The following is a 21,070-nucleotide window of genomic DNA, read 5'->3' on the forward strand; positions in this document are numbered from 1 at the left end:
CAGGGAGCTCCCATAAGCTAGGAGAGTATCTGTGTCTGGTAGCTTGCCACCTTCCCACAGCAGCATTCCTCTCTATAATAGTCTGCTTCCTGTGGCATAGGATCCTTGAGAACTAGAGTTAGGAAATTATTTTAAGCTCTCCAAAACCTCTGAAGTCTCTCAAACCCTACACAAATGGGTAACAGTTGAATTATTACAAAATTCATGCTCTGTGGGGAGGCTTTCTCCTGAGAATACAGGTGTGGGAGAGGGTGAAGAAAAGATTGGTATTTGCAGTAATATACAAATAATCCTTCATGCTGTTTGTTTAGGCCCTTCCTTGGAAGAGAAGCTCCTAGTATCTTGTGATATAAGTGCATCTGGGCAGGAACACATTAAATTAAGCTCTCCTGAAGCTGGGCACAGAGCCGTAGTCCCAGGTTCCAGTAAGAACTCTCCCGGTTTAATGGCCCATAACGGGGGTGCTGTAGATGGATGTGTGAGTGGTCCCACCACTGCAGTCGCAGAAAAGACTTCAGATCAAAACCTGTCAAAGGAAGAGAGTGGTGAGCTTCTGGGACATTCAGCACACTTTGTTTAACCAATGCCGCTCGGACGCTAACACTTAAGCATTAATCTTAAAATGGATGCTGCTTGAATGTGCTAATTAAAATTTTGCTTAAATATTTATGCAATCTTTTCTCCAATTAACCTCTAAGATTTTGCTCTGGATTCTTTGAATACACTGTATTACTCCTGTTCAAATGATTTTGGTAACCCTGTTTCTTAATCAGAATCACTTCTGACCTAAAATTTCCTCTCGTTTTTACAACAGCTCCCTTTTGATTCCCCTCATACTTTCTGGTTTTCCAAAAAGGTTAAAAGATTCAGCTATAACTGGAAAAGTCACCAATGAAAATGTAGCTTCTCCCTCTGAACTAAATTGTTTGCATTGCTGCCTATAAGATCCAGGTTCATACACTCAAGGCTCTGGGCATGGGCCTCCAGCACAACGGAGACAAACAGGTCTTCAGCCTGCAGTGGAACATGAGCTTGGTACCTGCATGGCCCTGTCCCATTCCCAAAACACAAAAGCTGAATCCAAATTTTAACTGCAAAGATGAATCAGGGTGTGGGCAACCCTGGAGACAAACCCCAGGAGGATGTTTTACTAGTGTCATTTTGAGCCATGGCCTGTTGTGGTCTCCTCTTAACTTGTCACACACACACTAGGTGTGCAAGCCTCCTGCGCCCAGGTTACTGGTTTGGTGCCTTGTATTCTTTCTTTACACTTTAGTACTTAGTTACTCAACAAGACTTGATGGGAAACCAAGTACTTTCAGTATATTGGTGACTTTCTTCTAGTGTCTCCAGCCAGTGTTCCTCTGTGTAAAAAGTGGTGACTTTTCTCCAGACTATGTGTATATTAACCATCCTTACCTTGTAGGTGTGGGCGTGTTTCCCTCTCAGGATCCTGTTCAGCCCAGAATGCCTCCTTGGATTTACAATGAGAGTTTGGTTCCAGGTAAAGTAAAACTGCTTTGCCCAGCATTCCCTTCGGGATATTTTACTTTAAATGTTATAGGGGCATTTCTAAATATTTACAGTGGTGGTTATAAAATATGCAAAAGAATCATTACTTATATTCTTTTCTACAAGAGTATAGAATACTAAGTAAACCTCATGTTTAAGACTATTTTATGGGCTGGGGTGGTTATGCACAGCTTTAATCCCAGCACTTAGTAGACAAACACAGTGGCTCTCTGAGCTCCAGGACAGCCAGGGCTGCAGTAAGACTTTGTCTCAGAAGGAGGAGGAGGAAAGCAGAGGAGGAGGAAGAGGAGGAGGGGAAGGAGGGGGGAGGGAGGGAAGGAAGAGAAAGAAAGAAAGAGAGAAAGAAAGAGAGAGAGAGAAAGGAAGGAAGGAAGGAAGGAAGGAAGGAAGGAAGAAAGAAAGAAAGAAAGAAAGAAAGAAAGAAAGAAAGAAAGAAAGGAAAGAAAGAAAGGCAAAGAAAAAAGACTGCTTTATTGGGAGTGACAAGATTTCTCATGGGGCAAAGAAGACCAGGCCATTAGAGTTACTGTATTTTAAATGATGATATTATGAGATACTTATTTCAAAGGCTACTAATAACCTATCAAGAATCACAGTACTGGGGCTAAAGGGATGGCTCAGTGGTTAAGAGCACATCTGGTTTTCCAGAGGACCAAGGTTCAAGTCCCAGAATCCACATTATGACTTATAACTACCCACTTCAGGCCTCTCCGGGCATTAGACACATAGGTAGTACACAGATTGACATGCAGACACAACACAACATACAATTTTTAAAATATCTTGTTAAAGAATCACACTAGTTAGGCTGGAGAGATGGCTCAGCGGTTCAGAGCACTGACTGCTCTTCAGAGGTCCTGAGTTCAAGTCCCAGCAACCACAGGGTGGCTCACAACCATCTGTAATGGGATCAATGCCACCTTCTGGTGTGTCTGAAGACAGCTACCATGTAATCATATGTACAAATAGATGTTTTTTAAAAAAAGAATCACACTAGTATGTTTAATATTTTGTGCATTCTTAAGAGTTATATTTTTTAATATTCTTTTTTCTGATTGTCCTATGAAACTATATAAAATGAAAGATTGGGTATCATCATTTTCTACATTGGAAAGTGGTATTTGGTTTTGTTTGGTTTTGTTTTTTAATGTGTATTACTATTGTTGAGTTGAAGAAATTACTAAAATTGTCTGGTATTGCGTGGTAGTTGTCAGTAGATACAAGATGATAGTGTGTTTTAAGCCACGATCAATAAACACGGAAATAATAGTTCTCTCAGCAGCAGATGCTGAGGTCAGTAAATCATAGCTGCTTGGTTTGCTGTTCAGCGCCTTGCAGACTGGAGGTTATGTCCATTAGCTCGTCAGTGCTGAGCTGGGTACAGACAGAAGTTGTTTTACACTTGAATAAATGTTGATGCAAGATCTCTACAGAAGAATTTCTTTCTGGGAGAAATTGGTAAATGTCTGTTTTGTATTTTAATCATACAACCACGATTCAAAGGCTAGATATTCTATCAAACCATGTGGAACCCAGTCTGCCCATTTTGAATCTCTTCCCTTTCTTCTCTTTAAACCCTACAGAAACTAGATCTTAGTATATTTTTTTGTTTTATCCGTTTTCCGCCAGTTTGTCTTTTCTCCTTCCTTCTTCTCCATACACATGCATGCAGCCTTTCCCAGTCATGTTTGTGGAGGTCAGAGGGTTCCAGGGATTGAACTCAGGTCATCAGATTTGGCAGCGGGTACCTCTTCCCACACCGAGCCAGATGCCAGACATATTTAAGCAGTTCGACCTCAGATTATTTTTTTATACCAGTGGTGGCAGCAGAAGTTAACCAGCTACAGTGCTTTGCATTTGTCATTTGATTTTTTTTTCTTTCAATAGATGCTTATAAGAAAATTTTAGAAACCACAATGACTCCAACCGGAATAGACACTGCTAAACTTTATCCCATTCTGATGTCATCTGGACTTCCCAGGGAAACTCTTGGACAGATATGGGCCTTAGCTAATCGAACTACGCCTGGCAAGCTCACTAAGGAGGAGCTTTACACCGTTCTCGCCATGGTAGCAGTAACACAGGTAGACTATGTGTCGGATGTCAGAACAAGTGTGTTGTTTCTATAGACTGAAAGAGTGTGAGTCCTTTTTCACCCTAGCCTTGTAGATTTCCCTGTACATTAAAATTTAGATGCTTTGTGATACAGTTTTCCAAAAATATATAATCCATATAATGCACATCCTAGCAAGTTATCCCTTTGTTTGAAAGTGAAAATAAGGGGCTGGAGAGATGGTTCAGCGGTTAAGAGCACCGTCTGCTCTTCCAGAGGTCCTGAGTTCAGTTCCCAGCAACCATGTGGTGGCTCACAACCATGTGCAGGTCCTCTTCTGGCCTTCAGGCATACATGCAGGCGGAGCTCTGTAGACATACTAAATCTTAAAGGAAAAGAAAAAGAGTTGCTGTGGGCATGGTGTCTTTTCACTGCAATAGAAAGTGAAAATAATGGATGAAATCAATTTTTGCCCATACTTAGAATTCCTTAAAGTATACTTAGGTTGGTAACAAGTTTTCTTATATTTTGAAATTAGTTTAGGTTCTTTGATTTTAGCAAATTAGTCAAACTTATCAGACAAAAAAATGTCACAGTTGATGTGTGCTGACCATGTCTAAGTATTAGCGTTGGGTGTTTTAAATGAGGAGACAGTGGATGGATAAAATAGGCCCACATTTGCTGCATGAAAGGATGGCCTTGCATAATTACATTTTTAATAGTTAGAACACTAGAGGATCCTGCTGCATTGTCCTCGATACTGTTCTCCTGCTAGCAGACAAAGAAAGAGAGACAACAGAAAAGCTTCCTGTAGCTCTCTCTTGCACAGATTTTGAGTATGGTCTGCAGCTGGCTTAAAATGTTTCCATTTTCCTGGTGTTCCCTATAGAGAGGTGTTCCTGCCATGAGCCCTGATACTTTGAACCAGTTCCCTGCGGCTCCCATTCCTACCTTAAGCGGCTTTCCTATGACTCTGCCTACCCCAGTGAGCCAGCCAACAGCGATGACCTCTGGCCCCGCAGGCTCCATACCCCTCAGCCTTGGACAGCCCATCATGGGCATTAACCTTGTTGGACCAGTGGGTGGAGCTGCAGCGCCAACTTCCAGTGGCTTCATGCCAGCCTACCCCTCAAACCAGGTAAGTGGAGAAGCTTTGTGTGTGCCAGATCATTCCAGAAAGTACATGTGGGGAGCTTTCCTTCAGAGATTCAGTCTGCTGGATTATAGCAGGCACTTGATATGGAAATTAAACAATGTGGAGACAGGTGTGATTCATCTGTGAGCTCTCACCTAGGATACTCTACTCAAGATCTACATGTAACCCCACCTCTTCAAAAAATAAGATAATTTTTAAGTATTAATATAATATAAAATTGTTTGTTTTTGTTTTCAGTTATTCTTTAAATACACAAAATGTTTGTTAAGAACTAAGCAGTTGAGGAAGATACGTAGTGTCAATCTCTGTCCTTTTACACACACACACACACAGACACACACGCATATACCACACACATACATGCACACACACACGCATATACCACACACATACATGCACACACGCACACGTATGTACCACACACATGCATGCATATATGCACATGTATGTACCACACACGTACATGCACACACATGTATGTACCACACACTTAAATGCACACACATGTATGTACCACACACATACATGCACACACACATGTATATACTACACACTTACATGCGCACACACACGTATATACTACACACTTACATGCACACACATGTATATACTACACACTTACATGCACACACACATGTATGTACCACACACTTACATGCACACACACATGTATGTACCACACACTTACATGCACACACATGTATGTGCCACACACGTACATGCACACACATGTATGCACCACACACGTACATGCACACACATGTATGTACCAAACACGTACATGCACACACACGTATGTACCACACATGTACGTGCACACACATGTATGTACCACACACGTACATGCACACACACGTGTATGTACCACACACTTACATGCACACACACGTGTATGTACCACACATGTACATGCGCACACACACACACACACGTATGTACCACACATGTACATGCACACACACAGATTTAAGACCAGACATGGTAGGTAGTCCATACCTTGATTTCAGCAGGTGGAAGTCAGAAGCAGATCTCCGAGTTTGAGGTCAGCCTGGTTTACATAGAGTTCCAAGCCGGCCAGGGCTACATGGTATATCCTGTCTCAAAAAATTCACTTCTCGGATTAGCAAACCAATATTTTTAATGTACAGATATATGATGTCATATAAGAAAAAATGACTAATCCTGTAGGTTCATTGGCACAATTATTTGAAAACCTGCACCTCAGAGATGGCAGCTGAGTTAGCAGGGTTAGGAAGTCAGCAGGGCATGGCAGGATGAGCTGTCACACAGTCACATTCCTAAAGTGCAGGGCAGTGCAACATGAGCTTGTTCCATAAAGCAAATGGTCCATGAGCAGTCTGCTGCTCTGAGTGGTGACCTGGAAGCCAGTGTTCGCTCCATGTGTGTGTACAACTGGTTATGAATGCATTGACTGTTCACAAGCTTCGTGTGTCTGTAGGACTGGTTATGGGGGCTCATGCCATGACTGTTCACATACACTGCTGTCAGCAACCAGACAAATAGAGTCCAGATACTTTAAAAATGTTAGGTTAGCTATTCAAGCCAGTCCTTTCATTACATTTGTGCCAGAGAACACTTTAAAATTTGAGACAGGTTCTTGCCTCAGGCATCTCTGTTGTTGTATCTCAGCTGCGTTCTTGCCTGGAGCTGTATGTGAGCAGTGGTAGGGCTCTAGGATGTGTCTGATATGCACCAGACCCTGTGTGCATACACTAACACACACGTGATTATGAAATTAGGCAGTTGGAATTAAATTGAGCAATTGAATGATAGTCTCTGAGGTTGATGTGTGGAGAGGAGTTATTTACTTTGGCAATCTCGTTTTCCCTGTGTAAATATCCTTTGACGGGGTGGAGTTGCCTGAAAGGCCTCAATCGAGAAGATGCTTCCATAAGATCCAGCTGTAGGGCATATTTTAAATTAGTGATTGTGGGTGGTGCTGTCCCTGGGCTGGTGGTCCTGGATTCTATAAGAAAGCAGGCTGAGCAAGCCAGTAAGCAGCACTTCTCTGTGGCCTCTGCATCAGCCCCTGCCTTCACATTCCTGCCCTAAACTTGAGTTCTTGTCCTGTCTTCCTTCTGTGATAAACAGATGTGGAAGTGTAGGCCCAATAAACCCTCTCCTCTCCAAATGACTTAGTCCAGTGTTTCATCATAGCACTAGTAAGCCTAAGACAAGTTGGTACTGGAGTACAGCAGAGCATTGCGGTGACCGACCTCATCATGTTTTGGGGGAGGATTGTAGAAGGACGTGGAAACTTTGGGCCAGAAAAGCCATTGAGTGTTGAGAGCTAAATGAACGATGATGCAGAAGCTTGGGAGATGAGAATGATGAGCGTAGTGCAGACGACGGAGGCCTGGCGTGTGAAGTTTCAGAGGGAAGCAAAGACTCTACTGGGCCTTTTGTGTGAGCAGTTTATGGTTCTGGTCGGCTGGGGCTGAAGAATCAGCTGTGATTAGCAAGAGACCAGAACCACTAGAGTAAAACCGAGCTTTGCTAGAACAGTGGCTACAGGTCAGCTGGGGCTGAAGAATGAGCTGTGGTTGAGAGGAGACCAGCATCATTGAGGCGAAGTCTTCTGGGAAGTGTTTCCAGAGAGTTAGCACACAGAAGCTGTGTTCCAGGCATGGCTAAAGTTGTACCTTGTGCTGACATCTGAATCCTGTAATATACAAGTCACCCAGGTGGTGCTGGTTTTGAAGGCGGGAAAGGTTTGTGGAAAACAGCTGAGGCCTGGCACTGTGTGGCAGGACAGGAGTCCCTGAAGAGAGCCCAGGAGGGGCTGTTGGTGAAAGTGCAGGCCAGTGCAGCTAGGGACTGCAGATACCAGTACTGTGGGATGACCACCGAGAGCAGCGGCAGCAGAGGCGTGGAGCAAGCTGTGTGTCCTGCAGAGGGCTGCGCCAGGGAAGGGAACCACGCCCCTCAGAGGAAGGGAACCACGCCCCTCAGAGGAAGGGAACCACGCCCCTCAGAGGAAGGGAACCACGCCCCTCAGAGGGAGTCCCAGATAATTGGGCACTGAGTTATTCACATTGTGGAAGTTTGGTTTTGCGTGGTTCAGATTGTGGCTGTGTGAACCTCAATAAGAAAGTATTTTTATTTTTTTTTACAGGAGCCTACAGTTAAGAGGCTTTGGATTTTAAAAGAAATGGCTGTTTTTAAAAGACTGAATTTTTAAAAGACTGTGGGGCTTTTTTTTCCTTGGGGAAGAACAAGAAAGGAAAGGTTATGACTTAACAGTGATGTGTTTGTGTGTTAGTTATGCTGGCCAGTTTTATGTCAACTTGACACAAGCTAGAGTTACCTGAACGAGGGAAGTTCAATTGAGAAAATCCCTCCATAAGATCTGGTTATGGGGTGGGTGGTGCCATCCCTGGGCTGGTGGTCCCAGGTTCTGTAAGAAAGCAGACTGAGCAAGCCATGAGGAGCAAGCCAGTAAACTGCACCCTTCCATGGCCTCTGCATCAGCTCCTGCCTCCAGGTTCCTGTCCTGACTTTCTTCAGTGATTTGGAAGGCAAATAAACCCTTCCCTCCCCAAGTTGCTTTGGTCACAGTGTTTCCCCGAAGTGGTAGTAGCCTGACTCTTTCTTTTTTTTTTTTTCTTTTTTTCTTTTCTTTTCTTTTCTTTTTTTCGGAGCTGGGGACCGAACCCAGGGCCTTGCGCTTGCTAGGCAAGTGCTCTACCACTGAGCTAAATCCCCAACCCCAGTAGCCTGACTCTTAACACTTTGTACATCTAGGTGGGAAAGACAGAAGAAGATGACTTCCAGGATTTTCAAGATGCTTCGAAGTCAGGATCCATCGATGATTCTTTCACTGACTTCCAAGAGGTGCCTGCGTCCTCAAAAACCAGTAATTCCCAGCATGGAAACAGGTAGGACAGAGTTGAACATATTTGAATTACATCTTATCTTTAGGGGAAGGCATCCACGGTAGAAGCCTGAAAACAACAAATGTCCTGTCCAATGAGCAGTTAGGTACCTAGTCCTCTCCTGTCCCCTGGACTGTCCTCTGCATTCAGACTGTTACCCTCTGCGTCTGTGCTCTGTGGCTCCTCCCCTTCCTCCCAGTGCACGCCTGCTTTGTGGGGCTGGGTGTGGTGGGGCACCCCTTCAAGGGAGGCAGATCCAAATGGATCTCTGTGAGTTCTAGGCCAGCCTACTCTACATAGTGAGTTTCAGGACAGCCAGGGCTCCACAGAGAAACCCTCTCTAAAAAGAAAAAGAGAGACAAAGGAAAAACAACAAACCTGACTTGTGACAGCCTGAACCACAATGGCTTCCTGTTCTTTTATTAGATCTAGTCTTCAGCTGTTGAAAAAAGGTTGAAGCAGGAACATGTGATTTTGTGTTTTACAGTAGTATGACATACTCCTGATTTTCCAGAAAATTGTAATTCGGGGCCTTGGATTTTAATTATTCATGTGTCTTTTTTCCCAGTGGCTTCTGACCTCCAGATTTCTGTTTGTCTGCGCAGAGATCCACAAACATTTATTTCACTTAGGTTTTTCTCTAGAGCAGTGCTTCTCACCCTTCCTAACACTGCCACCCTTTAATACAGTTCCTCATGCTGTGCTGACCCCAAGCCATAAAGTTATTTCTGTTGCTACTTCATGGCTAATTTTGCTACGGTTATGAATCATAATGTAAAGGTCCGTGTTTTCTGATCCCCGAGAAAGAGTCGTTTAATAACCCCCCCCCACACACAAAGGTGTCACACCCTAGAGGTTGAGAAGTTCTGCTTAGTGATAGTCATTGGCTCAGCTAGCCATCATCGGCACCTCACCCTCCCCGCCTACCCGCTTCTCTCTGTTTGGATCTTCCTCCACAGATTGGAAGAGCAGACTGAGTACACAATAGGAATGCGTTTGGTTTATTTTGAAAGTTGTTTCTGTCAGACAGAACACATACTGTGTTTCTCCTGTGTTCCTGTTTGTGTAGTTGGTACCGTTGCTTCCATTTTACCCAGCCGAAGCTCCCACATCACACTATACTAAAGATAGGCAGGAGAGAGGATTTTTCAGGCCAGAAACAGAGATTATTCTGAGGATAAGAATATAAAGAATATATTCTACACAGCTAGACATGGTGGCACACACCTGTAATCCTTACACTTAGCAAGCCGAGGCTGGAGATATGCCATGAGTTAAGGAGTCCATCTGGGTTACAGTGTGAGGCAGCAGAAACGTATGCCAAACATGTATAAGCCTCATATGGTGTCTAGTACTGAAATGCCAGCACATCCATCACACATCCAGGACAAAACACTGCATCACATGTCCACCCAGACCTCTTCAGACAAAACTTACACATCCTATCCACATGAGTCAGGCAAGACATGTCAGAGTTACTGCACAGAATTAGGTTAATTTCCTACTGAGAGCAAATATGTGTTACATCACCATTACTAATCCTTCTTGGTTGGTGCATGATATCACCACACCCAGTCACCAAGCGGAAGGCATGTGTCCTGCCTCTGGTCGGCTCTGCCTGCTGTAGAAGCCTTGTGCATCGTGCTCTCACACCACCCACCATTTTCATGTAGTCCACAGTCCAGCCCTCCAGAGACATTTGCTTCTCACCATTCCTGGTTGGTCTCTCTAGAGCTAATTCAAAAGTTATTTCAAAAAAATCAGCTAAATATCGGGGTTTTTCTAACTCCTCCAGCAGCCCATGCATGTGAAGTGAGTTACCATCCCCTCTTTTCTACTACTAATTGTATCCTAATTGTGATGGATGGTCTGTATTTCTCCAGTTTCACCCCAGTGTTGCTTAGCTCATACATAACTGTTGGATGATAATCTGTGGACTATAAACAGTCTCTCAAGTGAGTAGGGGGAAAGGTGTTTTAGTTGATAGAGTTAAAATTCATAGGTAAAAGTTTTAAAATGGTAGCCAGACCTGAGATGTGTGGACTTTTGACAGATTTTTATTTTTTAATTTTAGGCTTTTCTTTGTTTATTGTATTGGTTGGCTGTTTTGCTTGTTTTCTAAAGTGGGGGGGTGGTGTGTGCACGTGCCTGTCTGTATCTGTCTGTCTGTATGTGTGAACGTGTATCACATGCATGAAGGTGCTCAATGAGGCAGAAGAGGGTATCAGGTCACAGGCAGTTGTAAGCTGCCTGACCTGGGAGCTGGGAACTGGAGTTGTGTCCTCTGGAAAATTGGGAAGTGCTCTTAGTACATGAGTAATATCTCCTGCTCGTGTTTGATTTGTTTGAGAAGGGGTTTTTGTTATACAGTCCTGGTGTGCCTGGAACTTGCTGGGTAAACCAGGCTAGCCTTGAACTACAGCTCTCCTCTTGCCTCTCCCCCAAGTGCTAAGGACCACCATGCTGGCTGCTGTCAGCATTTGCTGCACATCGTCTTCATTGCACACAGCTGTGCACGTACCTTTTACAGCTCTCATTTCACTGCCTCCATGTTTCCCTTGAATGAAAATATGTTCCTCCTGTCTAAAAGGCTGCGCTCATGCTCACAGAGGCCTTCAGCACGTGTTTTCTTAGCAGCTACTGTTTGCCAGCTGCTGGGGCGAAGCACTAGAAATACAGACCGAAGTCCACAGTTGCTGTTCCATAGACACTCAGTTTACCCTGGGTGCTTACGTTATCCCTTAAAGCTCTCATGACTTGGTCTGAATTGTGTGTCTGTTGAATCCTCAGACTCAGCTAAATTGGAAAATATTCAGAAAAAAAGTGTGTATCTACTGAACATGCCCAAAGATTGGTGTCTTTATATCTAAACAAGGGTGCACATGACTGTGGGCAAGCCTTTTCAGTGTTAGATACTATAGCTAACGCAGGTGATTGGTTTCAGGTGTGTGTTGGGGGGGGTGATGAGTGGGTTACGTACAATTACCACACACATCATACTAGAGAGGCTCACACATCTGCATGTGAGTTATTTGGACTGTGGTTATCTATAGTCCATATTATGAATTTATTTTAAAAGCAGACTGCAGAGTCATAATAACTAAGCCTAGAGAATGCACCTTGGTCAATGTCTTCAGGCAGAAAACTGGCATTATTTGTCAAAAAAGTGACAGAACAAATAAAGGTTTAGGAGTAGACTGGATTGGAGAAGGAAAGACAGACAAGGGACCAAATGCCTACCACAGCACAGGCCTTTTTTAGGAAGAAAGGAGAGGGGTAAGATGACTGAAATTTCCCTTTTGAGGCCTGTTATTAGGAAATGGGTGAGCAGTGTGGAAAAGAATGTTAAGAGATCCATAACCACCCCTGCAGCCACCATTACTGGCAGAGTGGGAGGGGCAAGAATCTAGAATAGGAAGTTGCTTTCGTTCTGAGAGGCAGATTACTTTCTGTAATTGCTGTGTTTAACCTGACTGGAAAAGCTTTACACAGTGGTGTGGCCATGGCTGAGAGGAGCACTGTTGGTTGGTGAGAAAACCATAGCAGTTAGAGCAGCCCCTGTCATGGGAAGCCTTGTGATCTGTGGTCACATCTGTAAAGCATCCTCAGAATAATAAATGGCTTCAGGAAGGGCTTTCCCTGCTGTGAGCCCAGAGGGTCTTGAGTGACACCGTGGAATGCTGTATTTTTTGACACATGGGAAGAGAAAACATTCCAGGCATGAAAGTACCAACGTCCAGTTTTGTGCTCAGAGAGTACTCAGGTGCGGGCGACTAGGAGAGCTCGTCACACAGATGGGGCTCTGACACAGGGCTGTAGCACCAGGGCCATGGGGCTGTTTGTTTGTTTGTTTGTTTGCTGAGAACTGAGCATTTCTTTGGTTTTGTTTTCTATGGTTTGTTTGTCTAAACAGGGTCTCCATATTACATACCTCAGGCCATCCTAAAGCTATATAGACCAGGGTGGCCTCAGACTCATAGAGATAGATCTGCCTGCCTCTGCCTCCCGAGTACTGGGATTAAACACTGTACCACCACCACATTGTAGAATTTCTTTATAAACCTTAATATTTATCAGAGTGGGGGAAAAAAAAACCTATCTGTATAAGAAATACCAAATAGTCTTTTCTGACACATACTATAAAATGTGTTTGGGACAAGGATTCTAATACAGACAGACAGACAGACAGACAGACAGACAGACACACACACACACACACACACACACCCCTTCTAGACTTTAATGTAAATGTTTTAATCCCACCCTCTCCCCCATCCCCCCCAAAAAAGTCCACTGCTCTGCTCCAGGAATGTGAAGGCCTGGAGCAGTGACCTTCTCCCCATCCTTCCCTTCTTTGCTGGCACCAACTCTGTACAAACCAGCCAATCAGGTAAGACAGTGAGGTCAGAGCCCTCACTGGGGTGGAGATTCCTGTCAGCACAGAGTAAAGACCAGGTGCACTTCTGTCTCTGTGCTCTTTGGGCACATCCCCTGGATCTAGAGTAAGGTTTACCTTGTCCAGACTCTTCATTTGGAAAGGCAGTTTCTTATTTTTAACACCTGCCACAGCTATGTGGCTGTAGATTCTCTGGAGAAAACAAATGTGTTCTTTGATGACCAGGTTCCCAGTTTTGCCTTTCAATAAAATGCAGATTCTTACATTTCAAAACAGTGTGTCCCTCTCACTTGAGAACTTCCCTTAAAGAGCAGAAATGACTGTTTTCATGTATAAAGCAGATAATGACTGCTCTACATAACTGGCATAAACACTCTGGTGATTACAGCCTTCTTTTAAAAAATAATAGCTCCTGAGAAGGGCTGCAATGAAGCCCTGATTTGTGGTGTATGTTTAATTGGTGTGTGTCAACTTTCTGGACGGGAACTGGATTCTCTTAGCTTCCATCAACCGTTTCATTACCCTGCAGAGTTTCTCTTTGTCCAATTCTGTGAATATAATTTTAAAATTAATTACATTCAATTAAATGTTACATTTAGCAGAAAGATTTTGCTGCTGAGCTTTTAAAAGACCTTAGCTAAAATTGGAGGGTTACAAAAAGCAGGCAGGTCATCCAGCTTCCTGGGCTTTTTGTCCTTAAACACCAATTACCTGTATTCCTATGTAACATTCTGGTCAATGAACTATAGTTTAATTATTTATGGAACTATAAAAGCATCCGCCTACATGTATAGATGATAAGTTATTACATTTGTCAAGATCAGATAGCAGCAGCTGTGTGGCACTGATGTGAGATTTTAATATTCGATGCCTGCCTTTAAGCCTTGAAACACAGTGGACCCAATTACCATTCGGGTGGGACAGCCTGGACTCTACCTTGGTTGTGGGCCACTGATAAGAAGATTTAAATGACTGTGGAAAGGGTTTGCTGCAGGGCAGAGACCTCAATAGAAATCCATTTTTCTATCTGGTGCTGTGGTACTGAATGGCACTGGCTGGTGGTGAAATGCAGCCATTCATATGTAAAGGTTGTTCTTCAGGGAACTGCCTGGCTCTGATAAGAGGAAAAAAGGAAAGCTTCTACAGTATGCTCAAGTCTTCCAAGAATTGCCTACGCTGAAGCTACTCATTACACTGTTCTTCCATCCAGACAAAAATGTCCACAGATAAAACTATCTTCATCTAACTTTGAAGTGATTGTTGTTGTGCTACAAAGACAGCTCTCTGGGACCGCTAGTGTGATCCTGTATAAAGTGTGCCTTCTCTTATCGGATGTCCACTCTTCCACACAGTGATCCAAAGCAGAACGCACATCTTGGCTTGAAGAACATTTTACAAATAGTCTTTTATCTTAACTGTCTCATTTCTACAGCCTGAGCCCATTTTAAAGAAGTCTTACATTTGGTGGTTGTAATTTATCTTTAAATATTAGATACACGTTTTTGGAATCTCACTGCTAAATTAAAACCTCCGGAGGGTTTTTTTTAAAGATTTATTTATTTATTAAATGTGTATGAATATACTATTGCTGTCTTCAGACACACCAGAAAAGGGCACAGCTCCAGTTACAGATGGCTGTGAGCCACCATGCAGTTGCAGGGAATTGAACTCAGGACCTCTGGAAGAGCAGTCAGTGCTCTGAGCTGCAGAGCTATCTCTCCAGCCCCCAGGAAGTTGTTCTTTAATGGTCTATTTTCAGTGCCTTTATGATTTAACCCAGTGATCAGACCATCAGTGTACATGTCACCCCTCCTCAGTCAAAAAAAAAAATGTTACTGAGAGTTAATGTTTATTCTTAAGAGAAAGGACGTTATTTTTAGTCGTTTTTGGAATTTGTATATAGTTTTTAACTTTTGAGCCAAAGGGCTGTGGACGCAGCCTGGTTAGCAATCTTCATGCTCTATTGTACAGGAAACCCTTGTTCAATTCTCAGCATACACTGTAGCCCCAGCATTCAAGAGGTAGAGGCAGGAGGGTCAGAAGTTCAGTGTCTTCCTCAGCTACATGAAGGATGCACGGCACACTGTCTCTTTAAAAACCGTTACATTGTCTTGGTGAGGTGGAGGCAGGTGCTTGTGTGCCATGGGATGCATGTGAAGGTCAGAGAAGCACCTTGGGTCGTTCTCTCTTTCCGTATGTAGATCCTAGCATAGAACCTTTATCCACTGATTGCTCACACCAGCTGTCTTGTTTTGTTTACTGGTAGGAAAGACTAGGGAGAAGACTCAATGGTTACATTTAAGAGCACTTGTTATTCTTCCATAGTGAGGAAAGGTAAGAAGAGAACATAGCCTGATGAGGAGAAAGGAAGGCCTGCCCAGCCACAAGCATCTGGGGGAAAGTATAAGAAAGCAGGAGAAGTGGGGTCTTATAAGATGCTTCCTCCCATCCCCCAAATGCCAGCCTGCTTCAGTAAAGCATTTTGGAGTTTGTTGTTTTCTTTAACTTGCTCTATATTTCCGTCTGTGATATTTCCAGGCAGTCTGTCTGCCCCACAGAATGAATACAGCTAACACCAGGACAAGTTCCATTCCCAGGCCCCAGCTCATAACATAACTCCAGCTCCCGGGAATCCAGTGCCCTCTTCTGGCCTCTGGGTATACCTAAATACATGTGGCATAACCACAGACATGCACAGTTTGTCTGTCTGTTTGTCTGTCTGTCTTTGTTTGAGACTGGGTCTTATTATATCTCTCTGGTGTCTTGGTACTCACTAGACCAGACTGGCCTTGAACTCACAGAGGTCCACCCGCCTCTGCCTCCTGAGTGCTAGAATTAAAGGTATGAGCCACTATGTCTGACATACATAAGTAAAATTTTTAGGAAGGAAGGGAGGGAGGGAGGGAGGGAGGGAGGGGGGAGGGAGGGAGGGGGGAGGGATGGAGGGAGGGAGGGAGGGAGGGGGGAGGGAGGGAAAAAAGACAGGAAGGGCATCGAATCAAGATGTCTAGCTTCTCTAAGCCCCATGTGGTGGTGGTGAGGGACGGTTCAGCAGTCTGAGCATTAACACAGGTCTCCCCTTCCTTGCAGTGCTCCCTCACTCTTGATCCCACTTCCTGGAACTAAAGCCTCCACAGACAAATATGCAGTGTTTAAAGGGATTTCTGCTGAGAAGCCCTCTGAAAACCCTGCTTCATTTGGAGGTAAAGGCAGTTTGTCAGTTGATAAATCTGTGGCCATAACTTTTAATTAAGTTGTATAAATCTTTAAATTCATTTTTTATTGAATGTGTCAGATGCCGCTGCACATGTTAAATATGTTTGTGCAGCCCGGTGAACGTGCTTCTCTGCCTGTGACCTCTGGGTTCCTCACTGTAATGAGTCTCTCTCTCTCTCTCTCTCTCTCTCTCTCTCTCTCTCTCTCTCTCTCTGTCACAGAGTCCGGTGATAAATACAGTGCTTTCAGGGAACTCGAGCCAACAGCAGACAGTAAGCCTTTAGGTAAGTTTGCATTCCTTTTCCCCCTATGCCAAGTTAGGGGAAACAGTGCCTCGTACACATTAAATGAGCATTTTACCACTGAGCTACCTCCCTCGACCCTTTAAGAATTTTTTTTTTTTTTTTTTTTTTTTGTGAGCTGGAGAGATGGCTCACCAGTTAAGAGCACTGACTGCTCTTCTAGAGGTCCTGAGTTCCAATCCCAGCAACCACTTGGTGGCCCTCAACCATCTGTAATGAGATCTGATGACCTCTTCTGGTGTGTATGAAGACAGCTACAGTGTACTTATATATAATAAATCTTTAAAAAAAGAATTTTTTTGTTTTTAGTGACATCCATAAACATTTGTTTTTTAATTGGATATATGTTTTGTTTGTTTTAATAATGCTTTTTTTATAATGTTTATGAGTACACAGTAGCTGTCTTCAGACATACCAGAAGAGGGCACCAAATCCCATTATAGATATTGTAAGCCACTATGTGGTTTCTGGGACTTGAACTCAGGACCTCTGGAAGAACAGTCAGTTCTTTTAACCACTGAGCCATCTCTCCAGCCCCTCTATATATGTTGCTTTTAGAAACTGGCAACCCTGATATTATAGCACCCACCTGCCATTGCGGCATAGGCAGAATGGTTTCCACAAGGTTCTGGGTTACAGCTAGTTTCAGGCCAACCTAGTGAGAACTGTCAGTCACTAGGAAACACTTATTATTCTTCAAGAACTGAAGATCATTAAGAAAATGGAAACATTGTGTTTGTATAAAATGAAAACATGGAGACAAGAGAGACTTGGCCTAATTAGCATTTTACCAAGTGGCATTCCAAAGCTTCAGAGGGGAGATGTGTGGCTCAGTGTAGAGTGAATACTTAGAATAGTGGGCAGGCTCCTAGGTTTCATCCCCAGCACTGATAAATTAATCCGTTAATTGAATGAATGAATGAACAAATGAGTCAGACATTAGTTCACCTATTCAGGAAGAAGGAGAGATCAGTTCCTGTACTGTGCTGGGTTTGACTCAAGTTACCATTGTTCAGGATTTTCAAAATTGGCTCTGTGTGTGTGTGTGTGTGTGTGTGTGTGTGTGTGTGTGTGTGTGTGTGTGTCTCTGTGTGTGTCTGTGTGTGTCTGTATGTGTGTCTGTGTGTATCTGTGTGTGTCTGTGTCTGAGTGTCTATGTGTGTATCTGTGTGTGTCTGTGTGTGTCTATGTGTGTCTGTGTGTATCTGTGTGTGTGTCTGTGTGTGTCTGTGTGTCTGTGTGTGTCTGTGTGTATCTGTGTGTGTCTGTGTGAGATAGAAGTTAGTATGTGTAGTTACATGTAGCATGTAGTTTGAGTAATTCATAGGTTGTAGCCTAAACCCTAACTCTGCATATTGCAGGATGTGTCTGCTCTAATGAGGATGCCTCCTGAGAACACAGCCACATTCTGCCTCATGCACTAAGTGATCAAAGCTGACTTCTATATGTTTACTTGGGTGGGAAATACTATCTGTGAGTGAAGGGGATGTCATAGACATTCCATTGCACAAGCATTTGTCCTCAGGAAGGGCCATCACCTCTTTGAATTCAGTCTCTCATAGATCTTAGGTTCCAGCATTATTTCCTTGTGTTTCATCCAAGTCCTTAGGATGTAAAAGCTACTTTTCCCTCCATACTTGTATTAGACACTAGACACTCAAATGTGAACTTCAGAGGAATCTTGACCTCATATCATCTTAGGTAAGTTTCAAGTAGAGCCTGGTTTAATGTCAGGATTCTTTGTGCGATATGGTGTCAATGATCAAGACATAAACATTTAAAATTTTATGTGTATAAGTGGGTTTGCCTGAAGGTATATGTGCTTACCACATTCAAGCCTGGTGCCCACAGAGGCCAGAAGAGGGCACCGAATCTCTAGGAACTGGACTTACAGGCAGTTGTGAACACCCATGTGAGTGCTGGGAACTGAACCCAGATTGCCTGAAAGAACAGTTGGTGCTCTTAACTGCTGGGCTGTTTCATTAGAGACAATAGGGAAAGGTGGTGGTGTCCCAAGTGTCAGCAGCCCCGTAGTCCTGCTTCCTCATCCTGAGCCCAAGTCTGGGTCATTGTCTTTTTTATTTGCTTGCCTTTGTTTCTCTCCAAATCACTTGGTTTAAAGCCCTCTGAGTTACTAACTTTGTTCAATTTAGAAGAAACTGTTTTATTCTTTTTTGAAAACTTTCCTTGAGGTGGGCCATTTATGGTACAGACCTTTCCTCCAGCACTTGGAAAGTAGAGACAGGAGGACAAGGAATACGAGGTCATTCTTGGCTACATAACAAATCTGAGCCAAAACTTAGGGGGATGGGAGTGTGCTGTGACGTGGAGCCTCTGCAGGGCCACATTCAGAAGTGAGTGTCCTGCAGTGTGCTGGGTGGCAGCTTAATGTCTCCTCACAGGTTAAGCCAGAGCTGTATGTAAGTTCTGAACAGTGTTCTGTATAAGGAAAGGACACTTCTTATTGGAGCTTTAGCTAAATACTCCCTTAAAATTTTCTCAGGGGCTAAAGAGTTACAAAAGTCAAAGGAGGAACTTGAAGAACCCACAGCTGACTAACAAGCTTCCCGTGGGGCAGCGCTCACTCCCGCTAGTTTCCCTGCTGACGCCATTCTCTTTGCCGTTGAGTTGTGAACCCTTTCCTCTCTCATTTCCCTCAAACCTTTCACCCAGTTTACAGTTCTGATGGAAAAATTTACAATTCACCACCAGTAAGTTTAGTTTGCTGTGTGATTTGTGTTTAAAAATCAAAACCTGTCAATTTCACAGATATTTCAAAGCAATCCATCAAAATTAGTAGCCCTTGCCTCTAATTAGAGTGCTTATGAGGCTGAGGTAGGAGAATTACCATGAATTCAAGGTCAGCCTGGGCTACCATGTAAGACCTTTCCTCAAGAAAACCAAAACTGACCAAAAAAAAAGTTTACTATTAATTATCTTTTTATTTGTAGAAATAGCAAAAATGTCATCGATGCATCGGTAAAATCCTAAGGTAGTTTTCACATTGGTATTTCCTGTCAGTTTGTGAAATTGACTTATGCTATGTTTTGAATACAAAAATTTTAAGAAACTTGAAGGCTACTCCTCTTTCTCATTTTTCTCAATACCATGAAAGGATTTGTGTTGATGACTTTTGCTATTAAATAAATTCAGCATCAAATTAAAAAGCAAAATTACATTGTTTCCAGTGCTTTTCTCTTTGGTAAATTACAGATCATGCATGAAGTCTGGTAGGTTTAAAGCCCATCTCTTCCTTGGTGGTAATTTTAGAAACTGGTTTTAGGGTTTGGCGTTAAGTATATTTTATGGTTCATGTGCATCTATGTTTCATTATTTAGGAAACACAATGTTTTAAAAAATGAATGAGAAGCTAGATGTGGTAGTGAGTACATGCCTATAATACTCAGGAGGTCGAGGCAGGAGATTGCTACAAGTTCAAGGCCAACGTGGTATATCTAGTGAATTCTAGGCCAACCAGAACTACAAAACTGTCTCTTTGGAGAAATTAAAAAAAAAGCCATGTGACGGTGGGGCATACCTTTAATCCCAGCACTTGGGAGGCAGAGTCAGCTGGATTTCGGAGTTCTGAGTTCAAGGCCAGTCTGGTCTACAGAGTGAGTTCCAGGATAGCTATGGCTACACGGAGAAACCCTGTCTCAAAAAAATCACAAAACAAAACAAAAACAAAACAAAAACAAAAAATGTAGAGATGGAATAGGAAAAAAAATTCAGGTTTTTAATTTTTTAATCTCTAGAATTGACAATCATGTTTTTAGATATTAAATGATGTTGGATGGTATATCAGTACTCATGTTTGGTACATTGCTGACTTTCATTAAATGGCTTATCCTAGTGGGTTTCACTGTAGGCCTTCAGACACTGTAAGAAAACTGAGGTTATCTGCATTCTGACAATGTAATTGTGATGATAAGATTAGAAATTAGTGAAGAATAGAAATTGTATAAGGAATCATGGTTCCAAAGTTTAAAGACCAAGTTCTCAGGGGCTGGGGAAAAAAATGGCATATAGGATAAAAATGCTTGTTGCAGGAACTCAATGGCCTGAATTCAGTCCTCAGATCTCAGATTTAAAACAAAGGAAAAGAGAGAGAGTCAACTCCCAGAGCTCCTCTGACCTCATGTGGACACTTAACTTGCTTTTCAAATAAGTAGTTATTTTTTCAAAGATTGTTACAAAAATACAGTGAAATTAATGTCAGCAAGTACTTGAGCAAGACCACATTGAATCCTGTCTAATACTTTGTGTTCCTGTGTGTGCTTAGCCCTGAACCTAGGCCATGGCTGTATCATGCATGGCTCTGCCTCTGAGCATTGAGCTACACTGTTAGCATCTGCTAACGGGGTTGCTTTATTTATTGTTATTGGTGGTTAGTTCAGTGGTTGACTGGTTAGTTGATTGGTATGTCTGAGACCTGGTGTTTTTAAATAGCCCAAGTTGGCCTCAACTTGTAATCTTTTGCCTCAGCTTCTCAAGTCCTGGGAAGGTGTGTGCCACAAC

The 21,070-nt window shown here is 43.1% G+C and overlaps 1 protein-coding gene across 21 annotated transcripts in view; it reads left to right on the top strand.

The window, feature by feature from the left end:
* Synrg (synergin, gamma) overlaps window positions 1-21,070 on the top strand; it is an 81,600-nt gene that overhangs the window by 23,833 nt on the left and 36,697 nt on the right. For 14 of the 21 annotated variants that reach the window (XM_087574680.1, XM_087574682.1, XM_087574681.1 and 11 more), the window contains 7 exons: window positions 312-545; window positions 1,427-1,504; window positions 3,421-3,617; window positions 4,476-4,724; window positions 8,508-8,641; window positions 16,125-16,237; window positions 16,472-16,534. In XM_087574680.1, the coding sequence (XP_087430806.1) occupies window positions 312-545; window positions 1,427-1,504; window positions 3,421-3,617; window positions 4,476-4,724; window positions 8,508-8,641; window positions 16,125-16,237; window positions 16,472-16,534 (1,068 nt within the window). The remainder of the gene's footprint in view (window positions 1-311; window positions 546-1,426; window positions 1,505-3,420; window positions 3,618-4,475; window positions 4,725-8,507; window positions 8,642-16,124; window positions 16,238-16,471; window positions 16,535-21,070) is intronic. The other 7 variants (XM_087574692.1, XM_087574694.1, XM_087574693.1 and 4 more) reach the window with 1 other exon arrangement.

The sequence above is a fragment of the Rattus norvegicus genome, chromosome 10, assembly GCF_021556685.1.
Source record: "Rattus norvegicus strain SHRSP/BbbUtx chromosome 10, alternate assembly SHRSP_T2T, whole genome shotgun sequence".
In the NCBI taxonomy this organism is placed as follows: Eukaryota; Metazoa; Chordata; class Mammalia; order Rodentia; family Muridae; genus Rattus; species Rattus norvegicus.